At 26.6% G+C, this 26,109-nt stretch overlaps 2 protein-coding genes across 2 annotated transcripts; one reads left to right on the forward strand and one right to left on the reverse strand.

The window, feature by feature from the left end:
- Positions 1-6,667, reverse strand: LOC130947729 (seed linoleate 9S-lipoxygenase-3-like). Its single transcript, XM_057876429.1, has 9 exons — positions 6,377-6,667; positions 4,974-5,263; positions 4,365-4,605; positions 3,795-4,115; positions 3,290-3,375; positions 3,080-3,187; positions 2,605-2,909; positions 1,894-2,157; positions 1-1,115 (listed from the first exon to the last, which is right to left on the reverse strand). The coding sequence occupies exons 1-9, from the start codon at positions 6,570-6,572 to the stop codon at positions 359-361; spliced, it is 2,568 nt and encodes an 855-aa protein (XP_057732412.1). The 5' UTR covers positions 6,573-6,667; the 3' UTR covers positions 1-358.
- A 9,189-nt stretch (positions 6,668-15,856) lies between these two features.
- LOC130948390 (seed linoleate 9S-lipoxygenase-3-like) lies at positions 15,857-24,168 on the forward strand. Its single transcript, XM_057877108.1, has 9 exons — positions 15,857-16,099; positions 16,959-17,245; positions 18,370-18,610; positions 19,328-19,648; positions 20,091-20,176; positions 20,316-20,423; positions 20,842-21,146; positions 21,501-21,764; positions 23,147-24,168. Exons 1-9 carry the CDS (start codon positions 15,904-15,906, stop codon positions 23,901-23,903), a joined length of 2,565 nt encoding a protein of 854 aa, XP_057733091.1. The 5' UTR covers positions 15,857-15,903; the 3' UTR covers positions 23,904-24,168.
- Positions 24,169-26,109: the final 1,941 nt, after the last annotated feature.

Below are 26,109 nucleotides of genomic sequence, written 5' to 3' on the forward strand. Positions count from 1 at the left end.
TCGTTCATGCTTTTATAGGCAAATAAATTCAACTATTCAAACTTTATTAATTATACTTTTCATGTGAATTTGCTCCTTACATAGGAAATCAGATCCACCCTTAAATGAGCATTCATCCTTATCTATCCATGCTGTAACAGAGCTTTATTTATTTTCATATATATTGCAAATTTAGCATATTGTACAAACACACACAACTTTATTTTTCCAAATCAAACTAAAACATCCAAACACAAAAACAAAGATAATTATACATAATACTTAATAACTTGATCAAGGAATATATTAAGATTATTCCTTATCTTATTTAAATGCCACACATAATAATACAACCAAACTAATTAACACCCCCATGCATTTAGATAGAGATACTATTAGGGATTCCTCTGAAAGTCAAGCCTTCTTCACTTGAAGGATAAAGCAAAGTGTAAGGCATGGTAACAGGCCCAACTCTGTTCCTCAAAGTCTCATTGTTGTTCCTCTGAACCAATTGCAACTCAACATTAGCCAAATTTGTTCCAAACCTCTTGAATGCTTCTTGTGCCCTTGTATCATTTGTCCAAAAGTCAGCACTATCTCTTTGCCCTAAATAGTACTCATCAGAAGCATGCCTGGACAGGATTTCAATAACAGAAAGATCAATCAGAGTTTGAAACTTGGGAGTTATTGTTCTCAGGTAAGCCTTCTGAGCATTCGTTGAGAGCTCATCATATTCTGGAGTTCCTTTTTCCGGCATGAAGCGCCGACTAAGCGTGGGGCGGTTCAAGATGAAACCGCCGTAAGGATACTGTCCAAAATTAACTGCTGCATGAAGCGCCGAAGCGATCCATATTAGGGTAGAGCAGACTTGTATGAGTTCTTGAGGAGTTTGCATTGTTGGCCACCAAGGAGCATCTTTTTTGTCACCATGGCCAACAGTGACAATTTCATGCCACCAAGATTGGAGTTCAGAGTCTTGCTGAATTGTGTCATTTGATGGATAGTATATTGATACATATTCTTGGACCCATGCTTTAATGGCGTCCCAAATGTCTAGTCCATCAACTGCATAAGGGTAGTCCTCTACTATTAGACGGACACCATGAGGGGAACTTGGATCCTCCACTGCCATTCCTCTGAAATTAAACAATTAAAATTCTTCTAAAAAATAATCTTACGTGTGATCAAGAAATATTATCATTTTTTATCAGTTTGACCAGTAATAATTTATATTCATATTTAAAAAAATTTTATATTAAAAAAATATATAGTTTGTGTTGAGATTAAAGATGATTAATTATGATAATTAAAAAATTAGTCTTAATTTTAAGAAGGCTATATAAATAGAAAGAGAAAACTTTATTGAGGATATAACTCATTTGTTCTACTAAACTAAATTCAATATTTTCTATTCTTTAGTTTTTCATTTCTTTTCTTTCTTTCTATTATTCTGCGACCAAAACTACTGTTGCAAAATTCCTTTTAGTTTGTACTTATATTTATAATAATTTACACATAAATTAATATCGTTTGCATTCATATTTTTTAAAAATCGAACACAAAAACTAATAAAATTTATTTATTAAAAATAATTTAATATTTATACTGGTTAAATAACAAAAAATATTAAAAATTACTAATTTCAAAAGTTTCTCTCTCAATAAATATATTTATATATTCTGTTTATTAGAAAGTTTTTGGAATCAACATTATAGTCAATACTCAATATTAAAAAAAATATATCTCAAACTTTTAAAAATAAAAACATCTAAAATTTAATTAAAAAATTTATTCAAAATCAAAATTCAACAAAACTCGTATGTAGTGAATTTCGTACTATAATAATAATAATAATAATAATAATAATAATAATAATAATAATAATGTGTAATTGCTGGTGTTGTAAGAATTTACCTTTTGATGAGATCCGCAGGCAATGCTTGGTCTGTAAAAACCCAATCCTTGTAAATAACAGAGGACATTTCCATAGCATACCTTCCCCACAAGAATGTTTTTTCTATAATACCATCTGCGTTGACCAGGGATGACCTTGCTAGTGAATTTATATTCATGGTGTCGCGATAATGAGGTTGTAGAAGCTTATAAATAGGATGAAGCACACTCAGCTGTCTATTTGTTGCAATCACGAATGGTTCAACTACTGCATGTGTGTTTAACCTACATATAATAATAATAATAATAATCCATGACAAAAAAATTGTTAACTTCTTTGCATTCACTATCAGCTATATAATAGACAGAAAAATATAAAAAAATTAATTTTTAATTAGTCAATTTTAAAATTTAAGTTTATAATTAGGATATAAAATTAAAAGCTTATGATTTAGAGTCTATATTTAAAATAGAAAAAATTTTAAAAATTTATAAAATTTATTGTTTTTAGCCATTATTTTTAATTATTGGTCTAATCTAACAATATATTTTTAGTTTATATTTTAAATATTGTTGATTAATTTCTGGTAAAAAAATAATAAATTAATCCTTTAGTGTTTTTTTTAAGATAAATAAAATAATTTTTAAAAAATTAATTGATATTAGTCAAAAAAAAGTTAGTTAATAATGGAGAAGAAGAAGGTAATAAGATTGATAATAAATATTGTTTACCAGTGACTGACAAGCTGATGAAAGCATGAGTCATTGACAATAACATAAGCCTTGGCAAGTAACCAAATAGCACTCTCAACACCTTCAATTGCAGGCAAGTAGACATTACTAACAACACCATATTGATCTCCTTGAGGATGTGGCAAACTTAACTCAATGGCCAATGGCTTCAAAGTTCCATCATTTTTCAAGAAAAGAATGGTCCTTGATGCATACGCCTTTGTGGGAGTTGAGTTTATTCTCCTTAGATATGGAATTATTGAATCATGGTGATCCAAGATGAACAATTTCTTCCCCTGGATAGCCTGCTCAACCAAATTTATCTCAATCAATTTCATTAATTAGAATATAATTTATATGATTGTTATCATAAAAAAAATTACACACATATAATATGTGATTACTATGATTGCTATGCAAGAACAAAGTCATCAAAGTAATATGTGACATTATTGGACACAAAATTTCTCTTTACCTCATCTGTTGTGAGTCCATCTAAGTTAAGCTCTAACTGTTCTTTGGTTATTATACAAGTATGATCACCATAGACTGTACTATCCAGTTTACTTTTTGGTGGAAACTCCTGAAATGATAAAATATATAATTTTATAAAATTTTGAAATATGTTGTAAGTAAAACAATTATTCATCAACTTAATTAAGGATATAAAATATATTAATCTTACTTGCAGAACACGAATCAAACCAGGATTAAGTCCAGCAATAATCTCTCTAGCAAATTCTTCATCAGTCATCCATGCTGATTTACTCACTGAAATATAAAATAAATAAATAAATAAATAAATAAACAAATTGCAAAAAATGGATTATATATATATATATATTTATTTATTTTCTTATTATTAATTGAAAATATAGTTATAAAATTGCAAGTAGCACGTATGTTGAATATTTACAATCTACAATTTTTTATAGACAGGAAATTTAAAAAAAAAATAATTCAGGACATAAATATTTTATTTTATTTTTTTTAAGGTGAGTTCTATGGTCTTTTTTTTATTATGGTGTCTAAATTGCCTAACTTGCTTTTAAAAGTAAAAAATAAAATATTTAAAATTTATTAGATATTATTTGTTTACCTTTTTTAGTAAGTTAAACACAATCTCAAAGGCAACGTAGCATTCACCTTTTTTTCAAATAAACTTATATTCCAAAAAAAGAAAAACATACCTTGAACAACTTTAGGCACTGGGAACTTGAGGAATGCTTCACCGTCAGTTCTAAGAAGTTCATTGACAACAGGCAGAGGAGTAATTTCCTTAAACACATCAGTAGGCAAGTGAATTCCTCCTTCATAGAGATCAAACACATCGTCAAAGCTATCAAACTCATTTGGTGTGAAATTTATGTCAAACACTGATTTCAAAGCTGGGACTACATCCTGGGATAGTGATTTAATTCCATAAGCTAGGAAGTCTGAAGATTTCAAGTGACCAAAAGTTTCATCTCTTGGGATATAGATACTGCTGCTCCTACTCTCACTGTTAGGATCTGTTTAAATAAGAGGCAGAAAAAGATACATAGAAATTAAGAGTTTGAGAAGCAAGCTTATTATCTCTAGATTCACATGCAGTTATCTTCATATAAAGTCGATAGTTGAGAGCCGTTAAATAATAATATAGTTAAATTTGTCTAATCATTTAACGACTCTCAACTATCAACTTCACGTGAAACTAACTGCAGATGAGTTTCTACTTTCCAACAATTTCCACGCATAATTTTCAAATATGTTTGGTAAACCTGTGTTTGTTGGTTTTCTTCCAGTTCTACCCCTCCTAGGGTAAGGATAAGTAGAAGATCCTCCAAGAACTGGACGAGCATATTGCACACCTTTGTCTGGATCACCCAAATCATTGTAAACATCATAATCATATATTCTGTCCCATTCTTTGCGTTCTCCAGTTCCATCTCCTCTTAGAGTCTTCAATTCCAATTCTCTGTAGTACACTAGTGCACTTGGTGTCTTGCTTGGTAGATAAGTCTGCAATATAATATAAAAAAATTATATACGGTTATTAGGTCTTGGATTAATTCGGTTAGGTTTTAAATAAAAAGACCAAGTCTCATCGCCTACTTACTTATTAACATAAACCTTATATATATTGGATGAATCATTTTCATAACAAAAATCTTATTTATATACTAAAATCAGCCACTGAAATTAATTATTATAGTTTTGTGTATATATTTTAGTTAAATCCGCTATAAAAATTTAGTTTCACTCTCTATTGAAAAATTAATTTGCGGCCTCTCTCTAAAATTCAACCTGATTTCGCGCTATTAGTGGTTAATTCTAGTGACTGATTTTAGCGTACACTATTTAATATAGTTGTGGTAGTGGTAGCTTACATTGTTGGCGAAGAAAATGCGATCAGATTGATAGTTTTTGGCATTGTAAATCCAGGAGTTGCAAACAAAGTGGATGGTTCCAACATTATTTGGAATATCGTCAAGAGTCAAGCTAATAAGCAAGAACTCGTTTGACATATAGTTCTTTACGTAAAATGCTCCCGGAATCCCAACGTTACTATCATAATCGAATTCAATTTTGAATGCATTTTGTTTGTCTCCCAAAGTTGGCAAATTGTTAATGGCTCCTTTTAAATAAGCTGTATTCCCAACTTTTCCTTTCCCGCTAGCTGCATAAAAAAAAAAATGTTATATGCATAAAAATGGATTTATCAAAGTAGAACTTTATTACAAAAGTGTTCCTATTTATTAGTACTTGTATACTTAATTAAGAGTCTAGTTAATAACAAGTGTAACTAATCTTAGAAATTTAAGAATTTAAAAACCTTTTTTTAATAAATATATTGAAAATTTAAATTTTATCAATTTTTTAATAAAAAAATTAATTGGTAATTTTAACAAGTGTGCTAACATATTTGACTATTTGTTAGCAAAACTTCTAAACTTAATTATGATCACAGCATGATATTGAAACTTTAATTTTCCTATATATATATATATATATATGAAAACACTTCTTCTTTTCCTTTTCTTTTTTCTCGCTCTCTTTTTTTTTCTTAATTATTCTAAACTTTATTATGAAGTTGACTTATACAATATTCTAAAAGTATTAACTATAGTAAGCGATAAGAATGAATGATAAATATATATATCGTTGTATTATTAAGTGCTTTTTTTTATTAATAAGTTGACTTCGTTATTATTGACATTTTTATTCGGCATACTAAAATTAGTTATTTACTAAAAATAACCAAATATTTTGTACTTTGGCCACAATGATTCGAAACTAATATTTTACTTAAAATTCAGTTGTATGGGGTGCTTTAATTTCCCTAAAATAGAATAACAAAGTTTGCTATACATATTACTGTATAGTTGACGAATATATATATATATATATATATATATATATATATATATATATATATATCATTAAATTTTTATAGAAGATTTATTTAGAATAAAACAAAAGATTCCAAATGCAACATGTATGTGTACCGGTATATGATTCATAAAATTACTTTTTTGAAAAATTAATCCAAAACAAATTCATCATTTCAAATAATGTTTGACAAATTCATGATATATTGCATGAGAACTATATAAAAATTCAGGTGCAATTACTTTTGTAAAATTAATACTAAGAGTCGTTAAATGATAATTTAATCAAACGTATCAAATTATTTAACGACTTTCGAATATTAATTTTAAATAAAGTTAACTGTAAATGAGCTTCATAAAAAGCGAATATAAAAGAAGCAAATAAAGGTGGAAGAACATACAATCAACTATGTCAGAACTGATCAACTGGAAAGCAACTGAACGACCCAAGAAGGAAGTAACAGTATCAACTATTGAAGTCAAACCACCCAAACCTGTGTCAACAAGCCCTTCAACACTAGTTAGGCTATTAATGTCTAACACATTCTTTTGCATAAGCACAACTGTGCCTGTTATCGTTTGACCAAAAAGGCCCATCTTTGCTTAACCAATAATAATTAATTAAGCAAAACACTAATAATAATACTTATTGAAAAGCTTTATTTTGAGACCTTGGCTTTTGCTTGTGATGAAGCCATGCAAAATTGGTGGGTATTTATAGAAATGGAAGAAGAGCATAAACTATATGTTTTTGTTTTCTAGATATTAATCTTCGTGATCCACGAGCTGCATGTTCAAAATGTGAATTAAGAAAAGACAAATACTAACGTCGTTGTCGATATCGCAAATTATTATAGAAGGTGATAAATAATGCTAATTAAATTAATAATAATGTGAAACTTTGTATTGACTATGTGCAAAGTTTATCCACATATTATAATAATGGTAATTATTGTTGTTGAGAAATGCAATAATTTTTTTTTCCTTCCTAATATTAATGACAATGCAATAGAAGATGCGTACTATAGCATGCACGAGTATCTCGTTCTCTCAATTTTTTTATTTAAAGATAGGGTAAAAATTAAAAATAGGGAAGTGTGACTCAGCTAATAGAAACCTTTGGATAATTTATCAAAATTAATGCTAAGGAGTTGGAATTTGTAATTTAGTTGATATAACCTAGATGTGACTCTCATTAATCGAATTTCCTATTTGTGTTGTGGGTTAATTAAAGATTAGAGTTAAATGGGTACACATGTAAAACACTGCGTATATAATCGAGGGGAGTTAATAAAAATGGTATCATGTAGGAGATATTCTATTACTTTTTTATAGAGTACAAAATTTTTATTCCAGATTGATTAATAATTATTTATTTGTCTTTCTTTTAAATTATATATGGTGTATATAAGAGTTACTAATTAATAATTAAATGAATAATAAAAAGTAAAAATTTACATACATTTTATGTAAAATTGATAGTTACAAATTGTTAGACGATAATTTTGTAAAATTTGTCAAATTATTAATATTTTGAAATATCAACTTCACATAAATATAATTGAATGTGAATCTTTATCACAATGATATATATATGGAAAAAGTTTGGTAACAAAAAATTTTTAATCATAATTAGTCAAAATTTTTCATAATTTACTTCATTTATATAATTTAATAATATCTTAATTTTCTATTTCACTCTCTTATCAATCTACTTATCATATTATTTTTATCAGCCCTACTTATTAAAGATATTAATTATAATATTATATTCTTAACTATTAGCATTCTTGTAATCACTATATAATATTTTCTTTTATAATTTGAATGTTATAATGTCATATAATTCTCTCTCCCATGCTTAATAAATAAATACCAACGGAATGACATCTTTAGAGAGAGATTCAAATCTTAGACTTAAGAATACAATAATCACTAATAACAATTAAAAACACTAATAATATTAATTAAATGATTTTAATTGTAATTGATTTTTATTTCCTTTAATTCATTTATTATTATTGCAAAGGTTGACAAATGTAAAAGTTTGGTTTAATAGGCTTTTCATTGTTAATTTGGATCATGATGGTTGTTATTCCCTCCAGCTAAAAATCACAACTCTATTTCTATTACAAGCACAATTGGGATATGACAAAGAAATTTATAAGGAGTTTAAGAATAATTTGAACAACGGACAAACTCATCCGATGAGATTATTGTCCGTCAATCAATTTTCGAGAATATGGAAGGCTACACTAGTTTCGATGAGGTATGGTAATAAACTGATTTAATTTTTTTTATTTGCATTTATAATTATACTATATTAACTAAGTTCATACACATATATAGCATTCATAGGTTCATATAGATAATATCCATAATTATATACAACTAACATCTAAAAACTAAATTCATGTTTATTAGATATTACATCCATACACATTAATTTTTAGTTATTACATAAGTAATTATCAAATTAACACAAATGTTTTTAAATTTTTTCATAATTGAATTTGAAAAAATGTCAAATTCTTAAATTAATTTATTCAATTGATAAATTTATTCATAACATCCATAAATTTATACGCATAACATCGAGAATTTCATATTAATAGCATCCATAATTTTGTACTCATAATATTCATAATTTCATACATATAATGTCTATAATTAATAAATTTTTATAATTAATATTGCTAAATTTTAAACTATGTGTCTTATTGTATTTTTCAAATTATCTCATATGTGTACTAATAGGTCATAATTTTAATTATTTTAATATTTTTTATTTAATATTCATATGTATACTTATTTATTGATTTTAATATGATGAGTTAATAATTATTTTTAAGAATTTATTTTTTTAATTTTTTTATATTTTATCTTTTATTTTTTATTTTCAAATAGTTTATATGTAAAATATGAGTTGTGCAGTAGAAATTGTTAAAATTTTTAAATTTAACCTTTATAGTTTTCGTAGGAAAATTGCATTTTAATGGGTAATAATGTGAGTGAAGAATTTTAGGGATTTAGTTTAGAAGAAATCGAAATTAATTTTAGAAAAAACATTAATTATTCCAAGCACGCAGAAAAATAGTAAGTGATAAGAAAAATAAGTGATAAAAAAATGTATATCACTTATTTATCAATAAAATGAAAATTTTATATAATATTTTTGTGCTGTAATTAATTTTTGGTTACCTAGCACCATAGAAAGAGAATTTGTTAGTGAGAAGTTATTGAATACATTTGTAGTTCCACATTTCACACACCAATTGTTCATTTTCTTCATCAGTTACCATGTGTTTTTTTTTTTTTTTAAGTTAATCTAAGAATATCCAATTATCAATAGTTTATGTGTATGGTACCTAGTATATAAAACAGTTTTGCGCTTGTGATAGATTAAAAAAAATTGTTTTTTATCTATTTTAGCTCCGAACCTTGGAGGTGAAGTACAAAATATTTCAAGGTTATTATTACAATTCAATAGATGAATTGACAGATATGATATTTAATAAACAAATTATTAAAGATGCATGAATCAAATTATTAAACAAATTATATGTGTGTGTATAGACAAATACTGATATGAAACGTATACATTTTTAAGACAAAATTGCAAACCCTATGACCTCTAGTGATGGAAACACTTTTTTGGAGGGGGTGGGGGAGGATTTTCTTGACTTTAATTAGAACATATATGCTAGGAGTTGTTCATGTGTTTGGAGGTATAGTTTGGGACAAGTAATGAATATCTTCCGGAAAAGTATAAAAAAACAATTTTTTTTTTAATTTAACATAAGCCAATTTTATTATAATTTAAATTTTATAAATAAATAAAAATTTAAAAATTAAAATTCAAAAAAAAATTCTATGTATATTTATCTTATTTATATTTATAGTACACAGTAAAAATAATTCAGAAAAAAATTAATTTTTTTTCATTCACTTGGAAACAGTCAAATCTTTCCATTCACAAATCAACCGTCTCCATGTAATTTTTGGCGGCGCCGCCAACCAACCACATCAGCGTCTTTCGTCACGCTGCACGGCCTCTTTTTCGTTAAACATAGCCGTCTTCACCGCCGTGAGATCATAATCCCAACGCATCTATACCGCCAAACACCATTGCATGCGGCCTCCATCCATCGCGCTAAACAGTGCAGAATCTAAACCCCATAGCTCTTCATCCGTCGCGACACAGCCATCGCCAGTCTCGACGCGCGATCAACTACTTCGATCCATGGCGACTCTTCCACTCACGATGCGCGGCCTCCGTGGCTTCCTCCTCACAACGCGCCACAGAGAGTCCCCCACCGTCCACGCAATGCCGTCCGCCAAGAGGTCGTCGTTGGCCACCTTGCGACTCTTCTTGTCCTTCTCCTATTTGGTTTTGAATGATTCTTTTAACTAGTTTTTTATTTTCTTTTCCCTAAATTTTGAATGATTCTTTTTTCTATATTTTGTATGTTTTTTTCCTTAGGATTTGGATGATTTTTTTTATTAGTTTTGGATGATTCTTTTTTCTATGTTTTGTATATTTTTTTCTTAAGTTTTGGATTATTCTTTATCTTATGTTTTGGTGTTTTTTTTTTAGTTTCTTTTTTTTAAAGAGGAATTAGGGTTTGCGTAATAAATAGTAAAAGGTGAATTAGAATGAGAAGAGGTAATTAATAATCATTAAATTTGCATCTTTTAAAAAATAAAATTTAAATAATCACTAATTAATGACAATTAATTAATATATAGTACAATTTAAAAGCCTTTGTTAACTTATTGTTGGCTAAATTCCTCTTGATTTCCTAGCAGGATTAATATCTTTCACTAGATAACCAATTAGAATACAGCCAATTGCAATTAATTAGCTAGCAACATTTTTTTTATTTTTTTTATTTTTTGAGAACGTGAATTCAAATTATTATAAAAAATATTCAAAATCAAATAAAAATAAACATTTAAAATTATTGTAAAAAAGAATATCCAAATCATAATAAAAAGAAATATTCAAAATGTAATAAAAAGAAATATCTAACACTTAAAAACAAGATATCTAAAACCATTTAAAAAATCCAAAACCTAACAAAATAAGACATCCAAAAATATTGAAAAAAGAACATTTGAAATTAAGAAAAGAAACATCCAAAACTAGTAAAATAATTCAAAACCTAAAAAGAAGAACCATCCAAAACATGAGAAAAAAAACATATAAAACATATAAAAGAATGTATCAGAAAATCTAAGAAAAAAAACATTCAAAACTAATTAAAGAAATCATATAAAACCTAGAAGAAAAAAAAGAAGCCATAGTCTGCAACGCACTTACTGCAATCCACGTCGTGCGACCCGTCTCCCACTGACCGACAAATACGCACAACATATGTCTCAGCGCCGCCAACAACCCGTGGATCGGCGCGTCTCACACTAGCGACAGATACACACAACCTGTCCACGACGACCCACACCCCTGCGCGAGCCAACAACCCTTGCCTTGCGACCAATGCCCGCTAGCAACCACTCCTTGCTCCGCGCATTGCCCCATCAAGAGTCGGAAGTCGCCCGAATTCAGACCCACAATGACATGCTCCGCCATCTCTGATCCAGTTGCATATGGTGATGGGCCGGGCGGCGTAGCGCTGTGGCGTAGATTGGCAACAGACTGGTGTGCGGGTGATAATCGGTACAACGCATGACAGACGGTGATGGGTTGCACGGCACTGCGACGTGAATTTGACAAAAAACAAAAGGAGGACAAGGAATGAAGAGAAAGAGGAAGAAAAATAAGAGAAAAAAAGCGACGAACATGCGTGGCGCAAATATTCGGATGTGAATTTTGTAAAATATAAAAACATATTTTTTAAAAAAAATTTTAGAATCAGATATAAAAATTAGCTGCATTTTTAGTTGGTTACCTATACTTTTTTTTTTATCGTGACAAATAATAATCTAATTAATTAATTAATTAATTAATGTAGCAGGTGTTGACAAATGAGAGTTCTTGAGAAATTAGCAGGTAGGTGTTTGGAGTTGTTTTATTATGTGTTTATCCAGTTTAGGAAGGTGCCATTTGACTTTGTGGCGGAGAGGTTTAAATAGATAGCATTATTGGCCCTAGGGTTCTTGTTTTTGTCCTATTTTGGTTTTTGGGTTCTTATTGCTTTGCTACTCAGATTTTTTTTTTTTTTATGTACGGTGTATTTTGGCTATTGTCTACTCTTTTTTTTTTTTTTCAGTTGTGGACAATCTTCAGCTATATATAGCTTTTTATATAATATATAACTTTTTAATTAAATTATAAATGATTTGCCATATCAGTTAATTTTATTTCTATTAGTTGTATACATATTTAATAAATAAATGAATCAATAGTTACACCAGTATTTATCAATACAATACTAAAACAAACGGCAGTATCATATTCTACACAAACCCTAAACTCCATAATCCCCGAAATTTTCTTTCCATCAAATTTTATTGTTCGTTTCCTTTCTTTTACTTGGGTAAAGTTACTATTTTTGTTTTTTTAACTTTTTTTTTTTCTTACCAACAACAGAATTTTAAATTTATTGGGATATTGCACTAGTTGCATGCAGTATGTAGCTATGTTCAAATAATTACAATTACTTTCAATAAAAAATATTGTTATATAATGACAGTTTTAGTTTAATTTCTAGTCATCTATCATCCGAGTCATTAATCGATTAATTAAAGGTTTAAGATTATAATAACCTTTGCAATTTGTATTTTAAAAAGCGTAGAAATTGTAAGTATCATAATCACACTAGATAAATTAAACAATGATATAACCAAATGGATCAATTAAACAATGCAACTAAATATTAATATCTTCTTTAATTTTCCGTTTCCTAAACAAAATTCTTTTCCATTCTTAAGTCTCAATGTACATAAATTAAATTAACAAAATTGTTCAAAAGACAATAGAAAACTAATCTAAACCAGTATAAAAATTATCTTATTTTGCATTAAATTTTTTTATTTTGTATTTTTTAATTATTGCTAATATAAATGAATAATTTTATATAAATGTATTACGTATATAATTATAGATATTATATGTATGAAATTATAAATGTTAAGTTAAATAAGATCATTTTTGTTGTTATCTCTTACAATAGCTATAATCTCGATTTAACTTTTAAAATATTTTCATATATTATAATTTTAAATAACTCAATCGATTTTACAAAAATGATTTTACAACTTAAATTTCATATTTTACCTACTTAATTTATCTTTTTTATTTTACGAAAATTCCGGTTTTTTCTACCTCTAGCATTACCAAGCTATAAATTAATTAGGACAACTTAATTTACCTTCCTAATTACTTGTAAAAAGAAATAAAAATCTTTCCGATTTTAGCACTTTGATTCTACTTCCTTAATTTTTAAGACCTCTTTGGAGAAAATCAAGCAATCAAGAACTCACTATGAAATTGAAATTCAAATTCAAATATCACGTATCAAAACTGCTGCACTTTATCTTCTTCGAGAGTCACATTTTCTTCCTTTTCATCTTCAATAGCGGAGTCAAATTGAAAGCCTAAATAATTAATTAAAATGTGATATTATACGTTACAAAAGATTTTGGTAACCAATATAAGTTTAATTAAGTTGGCTATATATAACCTAGCTAAAATCATATAATATTTGGCTGCACTTATTCTTCTTTTTTAAGTTTTCTTTTTATTGAGATAGCACATAAATTTTTATGTACAGTACATAATTTTGTTGTGAATATATTTTATTAGTTGGATGTATCAATATTCTGACTATGTGATTATTCACAAATTGTTATGCTGTGTATTAAAATATTTATATTTAGCTTAAAATTTTTGTGTTATATATATGCATCAAAATTTTTATACTCAGTGTTAAACATATATATGTGAAAAAAAAGGAGACAACGATAATATGATAATAATAAAAAAATTAAAAAAAAACGATAATAACGAGGATGATAATAAAAAAAAACTTAATTAAACTTGATTAAAAAATTATCTAACTGTCTATTCCGTCCCAAATAACAATCAAACTAGTAGTTAATTTATACACAACAATCAGACTACTTCAGAAACAACAATCAATGCATGTGCTATTATGAAAAAATTAAACCAATTAATGGACAACAATGAAATTCTTTCCGTGTATATATATATAATCAAAGAAAAAGTTTAGGGGACAGTAACTTTTGTGTTTTGTGTCCAGCACTTAATTATCAAAAGAAAAGTGAATAATTTTTTATTATTGAATGTAATCTCATTATTAAAAATACTATTGATAACTAATTGATAGTTATAAAACATAAAAATTGCTGTCCCTAACATTCCTCATAATCAAATCAAACCTCAGTGTATAGTAAATAGCTTAATTTGAGAACAATCAAACCAGCTCGCTCGCATATAAAAATCAACCGTACCCAAGAGATACAGTCAAATAGAGGCAACAAATATAAAATTATATTTATATATAAATAGGGAACATGAATGAAGAATTGATATATAGTCATCATAATTTTTTTTTTTTTTTTAAGAAAGGCAGTGTCACTCTCAATAATCGCAATCATATTTTGTACTCTAACGATGCGCATTTTGCACATGGAGGGGAGCTTGATTCGAACCTCCGAAATCAGGAGTAATGATTTTTAGATTATGGAAATAATAATGTTATTGACAAATTGATAATGCCACTCTCTTTTAAATTTTAATTATATATATATATATATTTTATTTTTTTTTCAAAATTATTCTCAAGTTTTATTTGTTATATTAATATTTTTTATTATATATATATATCTATAAAAATTATGGATAATTTTAGAAAAGGATGAATAAAAATAATTAAGAGAAAGTGACGTTATTAATCTGAAAATGATATTATTATTATTTTAAATTATATTATGCTTTTTCAACCTCGTGTATATGACTATATATATATAATTTTAAATATATTATTGTGTTTTTTTTTCTAAATTTGACTAATATTATACAAAGTACTCTTAAGAGCAATGTTAAGCTGTATAACTAGTAAATATTATAATCTTTTGTCCGTATTTGACCAGTAAATTAATAAATTAATAAAATTTATTTATAAAAAAAGTTTAATATTTATGCTAATTAAATAATACTAAAAAATATTAAAAATTATTGGTTCCCAAAAATTTCTCACCTCTTAATTCATATCTCCATTGTAATTTCTCTTTGTCATGTTCATCAACTAGATTAATTATTAGTCCTTTTAATTTTAATTAAAAACCATATTTTCAGTTAATATTAGTTAATTTTAAGTTATTTTTTATTTTAAATTTTAAATCTAAATACTAAATTTTAATTCTAAGTTCTAAATTCTTTTAAAAATAATTTAACAATAAAAAATGACTATTAACGAATTAAAAATTAATTTCTTATACTTATTCTTTTGAAAATAAGATAGTGTCGTATATATCTACTATCACTTAACCTTAAAACATGTCGGGGTAATTTACTCTATAATTTTCTTAATTAGATTTTTGTTTAAATATTTTTTAGCTATAATGAATAAGGCCTTTCATTTAAGTCACAAAAAAAGGCCTTCCATTTAGGTATCACCTAGCTAAGAGAACAATATTGTTGAACAATAATGATCATTATTAAACAATAGATTACATAGAAAATTCATTTAAATAATTAGAGGCAAGTTGAACTTAATCAATCTTATCTCTTCCTAATTTGATAAAGATGTAGTATTTAATTTGATATTTTATAACAATGCACATTTTGCACATTATTAGTTAAGTGACGCGAGTATCGCATGCCACATAGATCAGCCCTCTTAACTTTAATCTCTATAAATACCAACTAACTTTGCATCTCTTAATGCATACAAATCACAGAGCTTCTTCAAAATTAGTGTGTTTTAACCACAAAAATAAAAAAATGAACATTTTTGGGGCAAAGATAACAGGCACAGTTGTGCTAATGCAAAAGAATGTGTTAGATGTGAATAGCATAACTAGTCCTCAGGGTATTCTTGACACAGGCCTGGGGGGACTTACCTCACTTGTTGATACCCTCACTTCTTTCTTGGGCTTTTCGGTCGCATTTCAGTTGATTAGTGCTACTAAACCAGATTGTAAGTACTTAATTCATTCAACCAAATTCTCTCTTTTAAAAAAAAAAATCATGAGATTTATAGTGCAAATGGAAATAAAAAAAAATATATTATTTAATTTATTTTTAATATATATTTTATATTTTAATATATATTTTATATGAGTGACTAATTTAGTAATTATCTTTTATATACATCTAATATGATTGAAAAAAATCAAATAAGTTTTCTTTTCTACTATACATACATTTATTTAGGACTAAAAGTCAATCAAGTCAAATTCAAGCATAATTTGATTCAGTCGTAGTCTATAACTTAGTTATTAAATTATAAATTAAATAAATGAGTCTAATTTTAAAGTTTGATTTCTAATAATTTAAAGAGTATATTATTGTTATTATTATTATTATTATTATTAGTATTATTATTATTTGAAAAGTCCAAATTATAGATTAATCTCTAAATGTGATAGTATGAAAGTTGAGAGAAAATAGCAATCAAGAATAATGTCCTTTAAGGGTTTAATTAAAAAAATAATAATGTGGTTTTATTTATTCGAAATTGTTCTATAATGCATCGCTAATATTATTGTTAGAGATATAATTATTTAGATTATTTTTTTTATTAGTTTAAATTTTTGAAAAAAATAGTTTCATAATATGAGTTTAATGTCCAAAAATGAAAAAAAAATAGCATAAGACAAATAAAATAAAAAAAGGTCTATGTAAACAAAAAAAAATATAAAGAGATTATTACTTGAGAGAGAGTGTTAGAGATATAACTATTTATATTGTCTTTTCTTATCAACTTAAACTTTTAGAAAAAGCGATATAATGACATAACAATTATAATAATCATTTATGCTTAAAATTATCTACAGCAAGTGGCAAAGGGAAAGTTGGGAATACAGCTTATTTAAAAGGAATTATTGACAATTTGCCAACTTTGGGAGACAAACAAAATGCATTCAAGATTGAATTTGATTATGATAGTAACTTTGGGATTCCAGGAGCATTTTACATAAAGAACTATATGTCAAATGAGTTCTTGCTTCTCAGTTTGACTCTTGAAGGTATTCCAAATGTTGGAACCATCCACTTTGTTTGCAACTCCTGGATTTACAATGCCAAAAACTATCAATCTGATCGCATTTTCTTCGCCAACAATGTAAGTTATAAACTAAATGATATTGTTTAATGTATAGAATTTAATTAATTTTATTAAACTAATTAAGGTATGTTTGATAGTTATCTTATTAAGATAAAAGTGTAAAAATAGTACTTCGAGTGACATATATAAATTTTTTTGAAGAAAAAGATAAATATATAAACAAATAAAATTTCTTTTACAGAAAAATTATTTCATTTATTTTTTATTTATCCAAAAGTTCATTAGAGAAAATAATATAGAGACAAACTTTTGTTATCTTGTTTCTATTCTCTAAAATTTTTTCTATACTTTTTTTCTTTTCAATTGAGTCTTTATATTGTATTAGATTTTGTAATTAAGTCCCTATTATGACAAAAACGTTAAAATTAACGGAATATTCTATTAAACAAAACGAATATACTTAACACTTGATTGAATATTCTGTATAGTTAAATAGAATATTCTGTTAATTCTAACATTTTTGTCACGATAGAGACTTAGTTACAAAATTTGATATAATATATGAATCTAATTATAAAAAAAATATAAAAACCTTATTAAAAATTTGATAAAATTACAGAGATCGCCTTTATTTAAATTTAAGAATTATAAATTTAAAAAAATAGGCTTTTAGCAATTATCAAATCTTTGAAAATGATTGCTGCAACGTATCACATAAATTCTTGAAATTAAAAAACAAATTTTCTATGGTGGAATAGGATATCTTTTATTTTTTTCTCAAGTAAATTCTTTTTTTTCGGAACAATCTTAATAAATTATCTTTACTTTGAAGACCGTGTTTCGATAGAATAATTAAATTATTTTTTATTTGCATAGTCTAGCAATAAAACTTTCATATGGTCAACAAATTATATATTTTTATTTAACTAGCTCTTTATTGGACACTCTATAATTAAATTCATATGACATAAAAAGCAGCCAGTATATGACTTAATTAACCATATTTTCTCCTAATATATTAAAATTAAATTCACAGTCAGAAGATATTTGAATTATTTAATTTCTTCTCAATTATTATAGATTATCACTATTGTTCACTATTCATTATATGCCACATACACTTGTTTAATTTCTAATTTCTATACCAACAATATAAAAATTAACGTGAATTACTATTCCAGACATACCTACCAAGTAAAACACCAGGTCCACTAGTGTACTACAGAGACCTTGAATTGAAGAATTTAAGAGGAAATGGGACTGGGGAAAGAAAGGAATGGGAAAGAATATATGATTATGATGTTTACAATGATTTGGGTGATCCAGACAAAGGTGTGCAATATGCTCGTCCTGTTCTTGGAGGATCTTCTACTTATCCTTACCCTAGGAGAGGTAGAACTGGCAGAAAACCAACAAAAACAGGTCAACCACTTTTATTTTTTAATATTTTAGAAAAAGATAAAATATACGTTTTGTCTTAATATTTTTAATTTTCTTTAAGATATCTTTAATTTTTTAATATCTCTTTGTACGTTTTTATTTTTTTCTCAATGTTTGTCATATGTAGATTTAACGTCTAGGATAATTTTAACACAAATAAAAAACGTTAAAGATAAAATAAAATTAATCTAAAAAATTAGAGATATTTTTTTAAAAAATAAAATATATTTTTTGTTTTTAAAGTTTGTTAAAGATTTTTAAAATATTCTTAAATTTTATTTTGTTTTAATTTTATTTAAACAAATTTTAACTTACATCAAATATCCTCTTGATGGTTAAACTTAAGATCAATTTAGCAATAATTTTATAAGAACAACCATCAATACAAACAAATCAGAGATAGTTATCATGTATTATTGTTGGATTAGTTTTAATTTTTTTTGAAAATTTAGCTATAAAAAATATATTTGATGCAAATTAAAATATTTTGAAACAAAATTAAAATAAAATAAAACTTAGAAGTATTTTTAAATTTTTTAACAAATTTTAAGAACAAAAAATATACTTTACTCTTTTTTTAAAAAATTACCAACGTTAAGAATAAAAAATATATTTTACGTTTTAGAAAAAAAATTTAGGTATTCCTAAATTAATATTTTTTTTTGCATAATTATATTTGAATGGTTTATTATATAACAGATCCTAACACCGAAAGTAGAAGTGATAATTTCTATATTCCAAGAGATGAAGCCTTTGGTCACTTGAAATCGTCAGACTTCTTAGCTTATGGAATTAAATCAATATCCCAAGATGTAATCCCAGCTTTAAAATCAGTGTTTGACATAAATTTCACACCAAATGAGTTTGATAGCTTTGAAGAAGTGCATGATCTCTATGAAGGAGGGATTAAGCTACCCACAGATGTGATTAAGCAAATTACTCCTTTGCCTGTGGTCAATGAACTCCTTAGAACTGATGGTGAACAGTTCCTCAAGTTTCCTGTTCCTAAAGTTGTTCAAGGTATATTCTTTTTGGTAATAATTGTTTCAATCAAATTTATAAAGATCGGTATTAAAATTGTTTGAGATATAACCATTCTCCTATCAGCTTAAAGCTTTTTGGGATGAGTGATTTCATGACATGGTATCAGAGTTCTATGTTTAAAAGATCAAGAGTTCGATCCTTGGTGAACTCCAAAAAATGAGAAAAATAGAAAATTAAGCAAACAGAGAGCTCTTGCTTGTGAAGAAATGTTTGAGATATAACAATTAGTATTACCTTCTCTGATCAGTTTAAATTTTTGAGATGAGTGATTTTATGATAGAAATACCACAATTTTTTTTAAAAAATAAATAAGTATAGACACAAGATTTCTATTAAAAAAAGAGATCATAAGTGTAGGTTTACAGATCTTTTATTTTTGCTAAAAAGTGATGATCTTTTGAACAATTGATTTGAACAGTGAGTAAATCTGCATGGATGACTGATGTAGAATTTGCGAGAGAAATTCTTGCTGGCGTAAATCCTGGTTTAATTCGTTGCCTTCAAGTAAGAATTAATTAAGTAGTGATTAATATTTATGAAACTATGATAATCTAGGATGTTTATATTTATTTCGTGAAACTTGGTTGGAAATATTTTTAACATAATTATTATTCATTAAAAATATTTTTGAAATTAATTGCAGGAGTTTCCTCCAAAAAGTAAGCTAGACAGCGGAGTCTATGGTGATCATACAAGTACAATAACCAAAGAGCAAATAGAGCCCAATTTAGATGGGCTCACCATAGATGAGGTATTTTAGAATTTGAGTTCAATAATATAAAATGTTAATCAACTTGAGTTGATCAGTGATGAATTGACTTATTTACTTAAGCAAGTGTTGAGATTTCGAATCCTACAACAATCCATTGGACAACAACAAATCTTTAAATAGAGCTCAAATCTGCGACAAATTAATCCTTATAAACTCCCTAAAATTTTAGGTTCATGTAGGCTTCTTATCCTAAATTTCTAAAATATATAATTTGATTTTTGAAGTTAAATTGTACAAAACAAAAGGACCTTATATTAATCTCCTTTTTTTTTTTTCTAAAAAGAAAGAAAACTATTGCTTCTTGTAAAATGTATAATCTAAAACCTTATATTAATCTAATTGTATTGGAATAATAAATTAAATAGTTAAATAAAGTAATTGGGTGGGTAAATTGCAGGCAATCCAGCAAAAGAAGGTGTTCATATTAGATGATCATGATGCAATATTTCCATATTTAAGGAGAATAAACTCAACTAATTCAAAGGCATATGCTACTAGAACCATCCTTTATTTGAAGAGTGATGGAACTTTAAAGCCACTTGCAATTGAGTTAAGTTTGCCACACCCTGAAGGAGACCAATATGGTGCCATTAGTAAAGTCTACTTGCCTGCAATTGAAGGTGTTCAAAGTTACATTTGGCTTCTTGCCAAAGCTTATGTCATCGTCAATGATTCAAACATTCATCAACTTATCAGCCACTGGTACATACTTTTTTTTTCAATTATAAATATATTAATTTTTGCTTTGCTTTCAATCTCTCCTTTATTAGGTTCTGTGTTTATTGTTGTGATCTTTATAGATAGAGTAAAGTAACAAATAAATTCTTGAAAATCTACATTTTAGATAGATTAATTTAAAAAAAATATCAATAAATTTTGTTATAATAATAAATATAGATAAGTTAATTCAAATTAAGACTTTTTATCCTAATCATAAGGACTAATTTAAAAGTAGTGTATTCATATCTAAAAGATTTTATTGGTATTTTTTTCCTTAGCATTAATCTGTCCGAAATATAAATGTTAGCATTAATGTAAGTTTAATGTTTGTGATAGGTTAAACACTCATGCAGTTGTGGAGCCATTCGTGATAGCAACTAACAGGCAGCTTAGTGTGCTTCACCCAATTTACAAGCTTCTATTTCCACATTATCGTGACACTATGAATATAAATGCTCTTGCTCGTAATCAACTTATCAATGCAGGTGGCATTATTGAACAAACTTTCTTGCCTTCTAAGTATGCCATGGAAATTTCTTCCGTCATTTATAAGGATTGGGTTTTTACAGATCAAGCTCTCCCTTCTGATCTTATCAAGAGGTAACAATAATCCATGCTTTTGTTGAAGTTCTTAGTACTACCAGTTACTATTAAAACGGATATACTATGTAAGCTAAACTTTTTGGTAAATTCTAGTATGATTACACTGTGGTGGCTACAGTAACTATACAAGTGTAGTTAAAATTAAAGTCATATTCTTTTATATGTTAGTAATATATTTTTTAAGTAATACTTTTTTTTTTAAGAAAACGTTGTTTAACAATAAAAAAGTATTATTTTAATTTTACCCACACTTTTTAAAATACTATATATTCATAGTAGTCACCATAACATAATTATACAAGAATGACCGAAACAATTACTAGTTATTTTATTATGTATGTTTTATTAGGTATATTTTAATCAAAATTGAAAAAAAAAAGCTATAAATGCAATTATTATAAATCTATGAAGCACGAATACTTCGATGAGTTGTCGTATCCGCATGTCGGATACATTTCGGAGATGACACTCACCGACACTCGTCCAACACGTGTGTCTGCTATGTCCCACCGTATATTAATAAAAAATAAAAAATTCTTCTCCGGACACACATGAACACACTTAAATACCATCACGTGTCTGCGTGTCTAGTCTTATTCTTAACATATATTTTTAAAAGGAAAAGTCTAGGGGGCCAGCAGTTTTATTGAATTTTGGCCAGCATGTAACCAGCAGAGGAAGGTGAGCCATTAGATGAAATCTCACACCAATCTCACACCATCAAATCATCATTGATGGCTAGTTGATGGCTAACAATCACAAAAATTGCTGGCCCCCTAGCATTGCTCTTCTTAAAATAAATTTAGATATAGTATATATTATTATTTATTATTAAAACAAAAAAATATTTTAAATACTTGATATAATTAAAATAAGATATTAAAAAATTTAATTTATATTTTAATATCAATAAAATATCAAAATATTATTATAATTTATCTAAAAAATACTTTATATTTTATATGTATGTATGTTCCGTGTCATGTAAGATTTTAAAATTCGCGTGTCGATATATCCCGTGTCGTGTCTGTATCAATGTCTGTGCATCATAGTTATAAATACATTTTCTGGTAAATTCAATGACTATAAATACATTCTCACGTTCTCATTATAAGAATCTCATTCTTACAACAATGTATATAGATAAAGAATAGAACATTTTAAAAATGTGATAAAATTTCCAAACAAACTACTTAATTTTGAGTTGTATTATGAACTATTTATATGAAACATGAGCTTTAATTTATACATCTATCTATAGTAGATTGCTTATGGCTAGTTTATGAGACATGAGTAGAAGCATAATAACTTTACGTAAAGATGTTTAGAACAATGTTCATATAAAAATGTGTGTTTGTGATTTTACAATAACAATTCAGAGGAATGGCGATTGCGGATGCAAGTTCCCCCAACGGTGTTCGTCTTGTGATAGAGGATTATCCTTACGCCATGGACGGACTAGAAATCTGGGGAGCCATTAGCACATGGGTCCAAGACTACGTTTCTCTATACTACACCTCAGACGACACAGTCAAGGGAGACCTCGAACTCCAACAATGGTGGAAAGAGCTTGTAGAGGTTGGTCATGGAGACAAGAAAGACGAGCCATGGTGGCCTAAGATGCAAACTCTCCAAGACCTAATTCAAACTTGCACCACACTCATATGGACCGCTTCGGCGCTTCACGCTTCCGTTAACTTCGGTCAGTATCCGTACGGCGGTTTCATCCTAAACCGACCAACTCTGAGTCGCAGGTTCATGCCGGAAGAGGGAAGTCCCGAGTACGATGAGCTTGTCACAAACCCTGAACGGGCTTACTTAAGAACAGTTACACCCAAGTTTCAAACTCTGATTGATCTTTCAGTTATTGAGATTTTGTCAAGGCATGCTTCTGATGAATACTACCTTGGTAACAGAGATAGTGCTGAGTTTTGGACCTCTGATGTTTATGCTTTAGAAGCTTTTAAGAAGTTTGGGAACAAGTTGGCGGAAATTGAAGGAATTCTGATTCAAAGGAACAATGATGTGAGTTTGAGAAACAGAGTTGGACCTGTTACTATGCCTTATACTCTGCTTTATCCTACAAGTGAAGCTGGGTTAACTTTCAGGGGAATTCCTAATAGTATCTCTATCTAGAATTAGAGATAATATGGTTTGATTTGTACGTTAAGTGTTGTGACTTGGCTTTTAATCATATGTAGTATAAATAAATTGTGTGTGAAAGACTTTTGCTAAAAATTAGGTATAGTAGTAATAAATTAATAATTTCTTTGTGTAATATGTATAAGGTGAGTTCTCTGGTGGTATAGGTATTGGTGGCTAAGTATGGATATGATTTGACTCGCCAATAGCATTTTTACATGTGATGAATGAAGTAATTACTAGAAGTGTTAATCATTTAGTTGAATGAGTATATTTAACGTTATTATAATGTCAAAAAAATGAAATTACTTACCAAAAAATAATGTTTGTGATGTGAGTCATTGCACTTGTTTATCAAAGAGAACTTTGTATTATAATTTATTATTATTATTATTATTATTGAATAATCAAAGTAAATAATTATTAGTTAAAAAATAATCCAATTAGTCATACTTAGCTCACTTATTTATATTATTCTTTTTTTCTTAAATAATTCAAATCCTTTGCATTAAGTTAAATATGTTTTCTGAATTATTTATTTGATTTTAAATTTTATAAATTTAATTTAATATTTTATTAATTAAACTATAGCCAATTCCTTTATATGCTAAAACTATGAGATTAAAACGGATGTATTTTATCGTATACATAGAAAATAAAATTAGCTCTTAACTATATATCATTATATTATTTTTTTTTTTGGTGAGTTATTCTTAATTGCTTAATTCTTGCTATAATATGTCATATCATATAAGAATGTGATATACATCATAGTACTTCAATTAATAATAATTCATTTAAACTATAAAATCTAAAAAGCATATATGATTTAAAATAGGTGAATTTATGTATGTTAACTTTAATATAAAAATAAATTTGTCTAATAAAATAAAGCATTAAGATTTAATTTAATAATTAAATTAATTTAAAGATCAAAGTGTTTAAAAAAGTAAAGACAAAAAGCATAATATAAATAGAAAAATAAAAAATAAAAAATAGACAAAAAATATAGGTGGTGCATATTTTAAACTAAAATGAATGAAAGCCAAAAGATATGAAAATTTAGAATAATTATTAATATTATTTTCTATTATAATAATATATGTAGATTATATTTAGTATCTGATAAGTTATCAGAAGTGGATGTTAACTATAATTCGTTTAAAATACGCTAAATATGGATAAATTAATTTGACATGCATTAAAAATTAAAGTTAAGCTAATAAAATATTAAATGATTTAATAAGTAATTATACTATTAATTTTATACCAAAAATAATTTATATGAGATTTTGACGTTGTAATTAAAATGAAATCTTTTTTTTTTTAAATTAAGGAGCGATTTCATTCTAGATGTTTCTTTTGATGTCTATCTTTATTTATTCTATCTCTAATATCTTATTTATTATTATTCATTAGTAATTACCAAGGTTTTGAAAATCAAATTAATGAAATTAGAAGTTTAATTTTTCAAAAATTCAATTTAAATTTAACTCGATATAATAAAAAGAGGAGTGTTAGAGAGTCAACAAATTTTATAATTTGTAACTATCAATTAGTCATCATTAATATTTTTATTGTATGAGATTACATCTAATGATGTAGGATTATTTACTTTTTTTTTGCGGGTTAAGTACTAGCTAGATTTTAATAAAACTGCTACTCCTCTAGACTTTCTTTGATAAAAATTATATTCAACAAATTTACTGTTTAAAATTTAAAAGAAAAGACAATTCAATTGTAACTTTAATTATTTGTTGATAAAAAAATTTAAAATAAAAGAAAAATTATTTGAGAAATATAAAAATATTTTTAATTAAAAATAAAAATATATTAGAAATATATTTTATGTATTTTATTGGTGATTATTAATTATTTTGGGAATGAATATCATAAAATTAAATAAAAAATTTTGAAAGAAGAAAAGACATAGAAAAAAGATGATTTAATATGAGAATTGATGTATTATTATCATCTAGTGTATTAATATACATTAGAAAAGTAATTTTATGTACATGTATTATACTGTACATCATACGTGTGATGTTAAAATTAAAAAAAAAAAGTTGAAAAACAAACTTATAAAAAATGTCACCTCACTTGAACCAAAACTTACAAATTATATATGAATAGATAGATAAATAAATACGAAAATTATAACATTTTTTTAAACAGTGAAAACAGTACTAACAAATTTTTT

The sequence above is a fragment of the Arachis stenosperma genome, chromosome 9, assembly GCF_014773155.1.
Source record: "Arachis stenosperma cultivar V10309 chromosome 9, arast.V10309.gnm1.PFL2, whole genome shotgun sequence".
Lineage (NCBI taxonomy): Eukaryota > Viridiplantae > Streptophyta > Magnoliopsida > Fabales > Fabaceae > Arachis > Arachis stenosperma.

Bases quoted from the DNA above. Each gene is read 5' to 3' on its own strand.
- LOC130947729 (XM_057876429.1), bottom strand. From the start codon at position 6,572: ATGGGCCTTTTTGGTCAAACGATAACAGGCACAGTTGTGCTTATGCAA. The intron at 4,116-4,364 runs GTTTACCAAACA...TTATTTAAACAG, and splicing joins AAGAAAACCAACAAACACAG to ATCCTAACAGTGAGAGTAGG. The intron at 3,188-3,289 runs GTAAGATTAATA...TTATCATTTCAG, and splicing joins GTTTGATTCGTGTTCTGCAA to GAGTTTCCACCAAAAAGTAA.
- LOC130948390 (XM_057877108.1), top strand. From the start codon at position 15,904: ATGAACATTTTTGGGGCAAAGATAACAGGCACAGTTGTGCTAATGCAA. The intron at 16,100-16,958 runs GTAAGTACTTAA...AATTATCTACAG, and splicing joins TAGTGCTACTAAACCAGATT to CAAGTGGCAAAGGGAAAGTT. The intron at 21,765-23,146 runs GTAACAATAATC...ATAACAATTCAG, and splicing joins CCTTCTGATCTTATCAAGAG to AGGAATGGCGATTGCGGATG.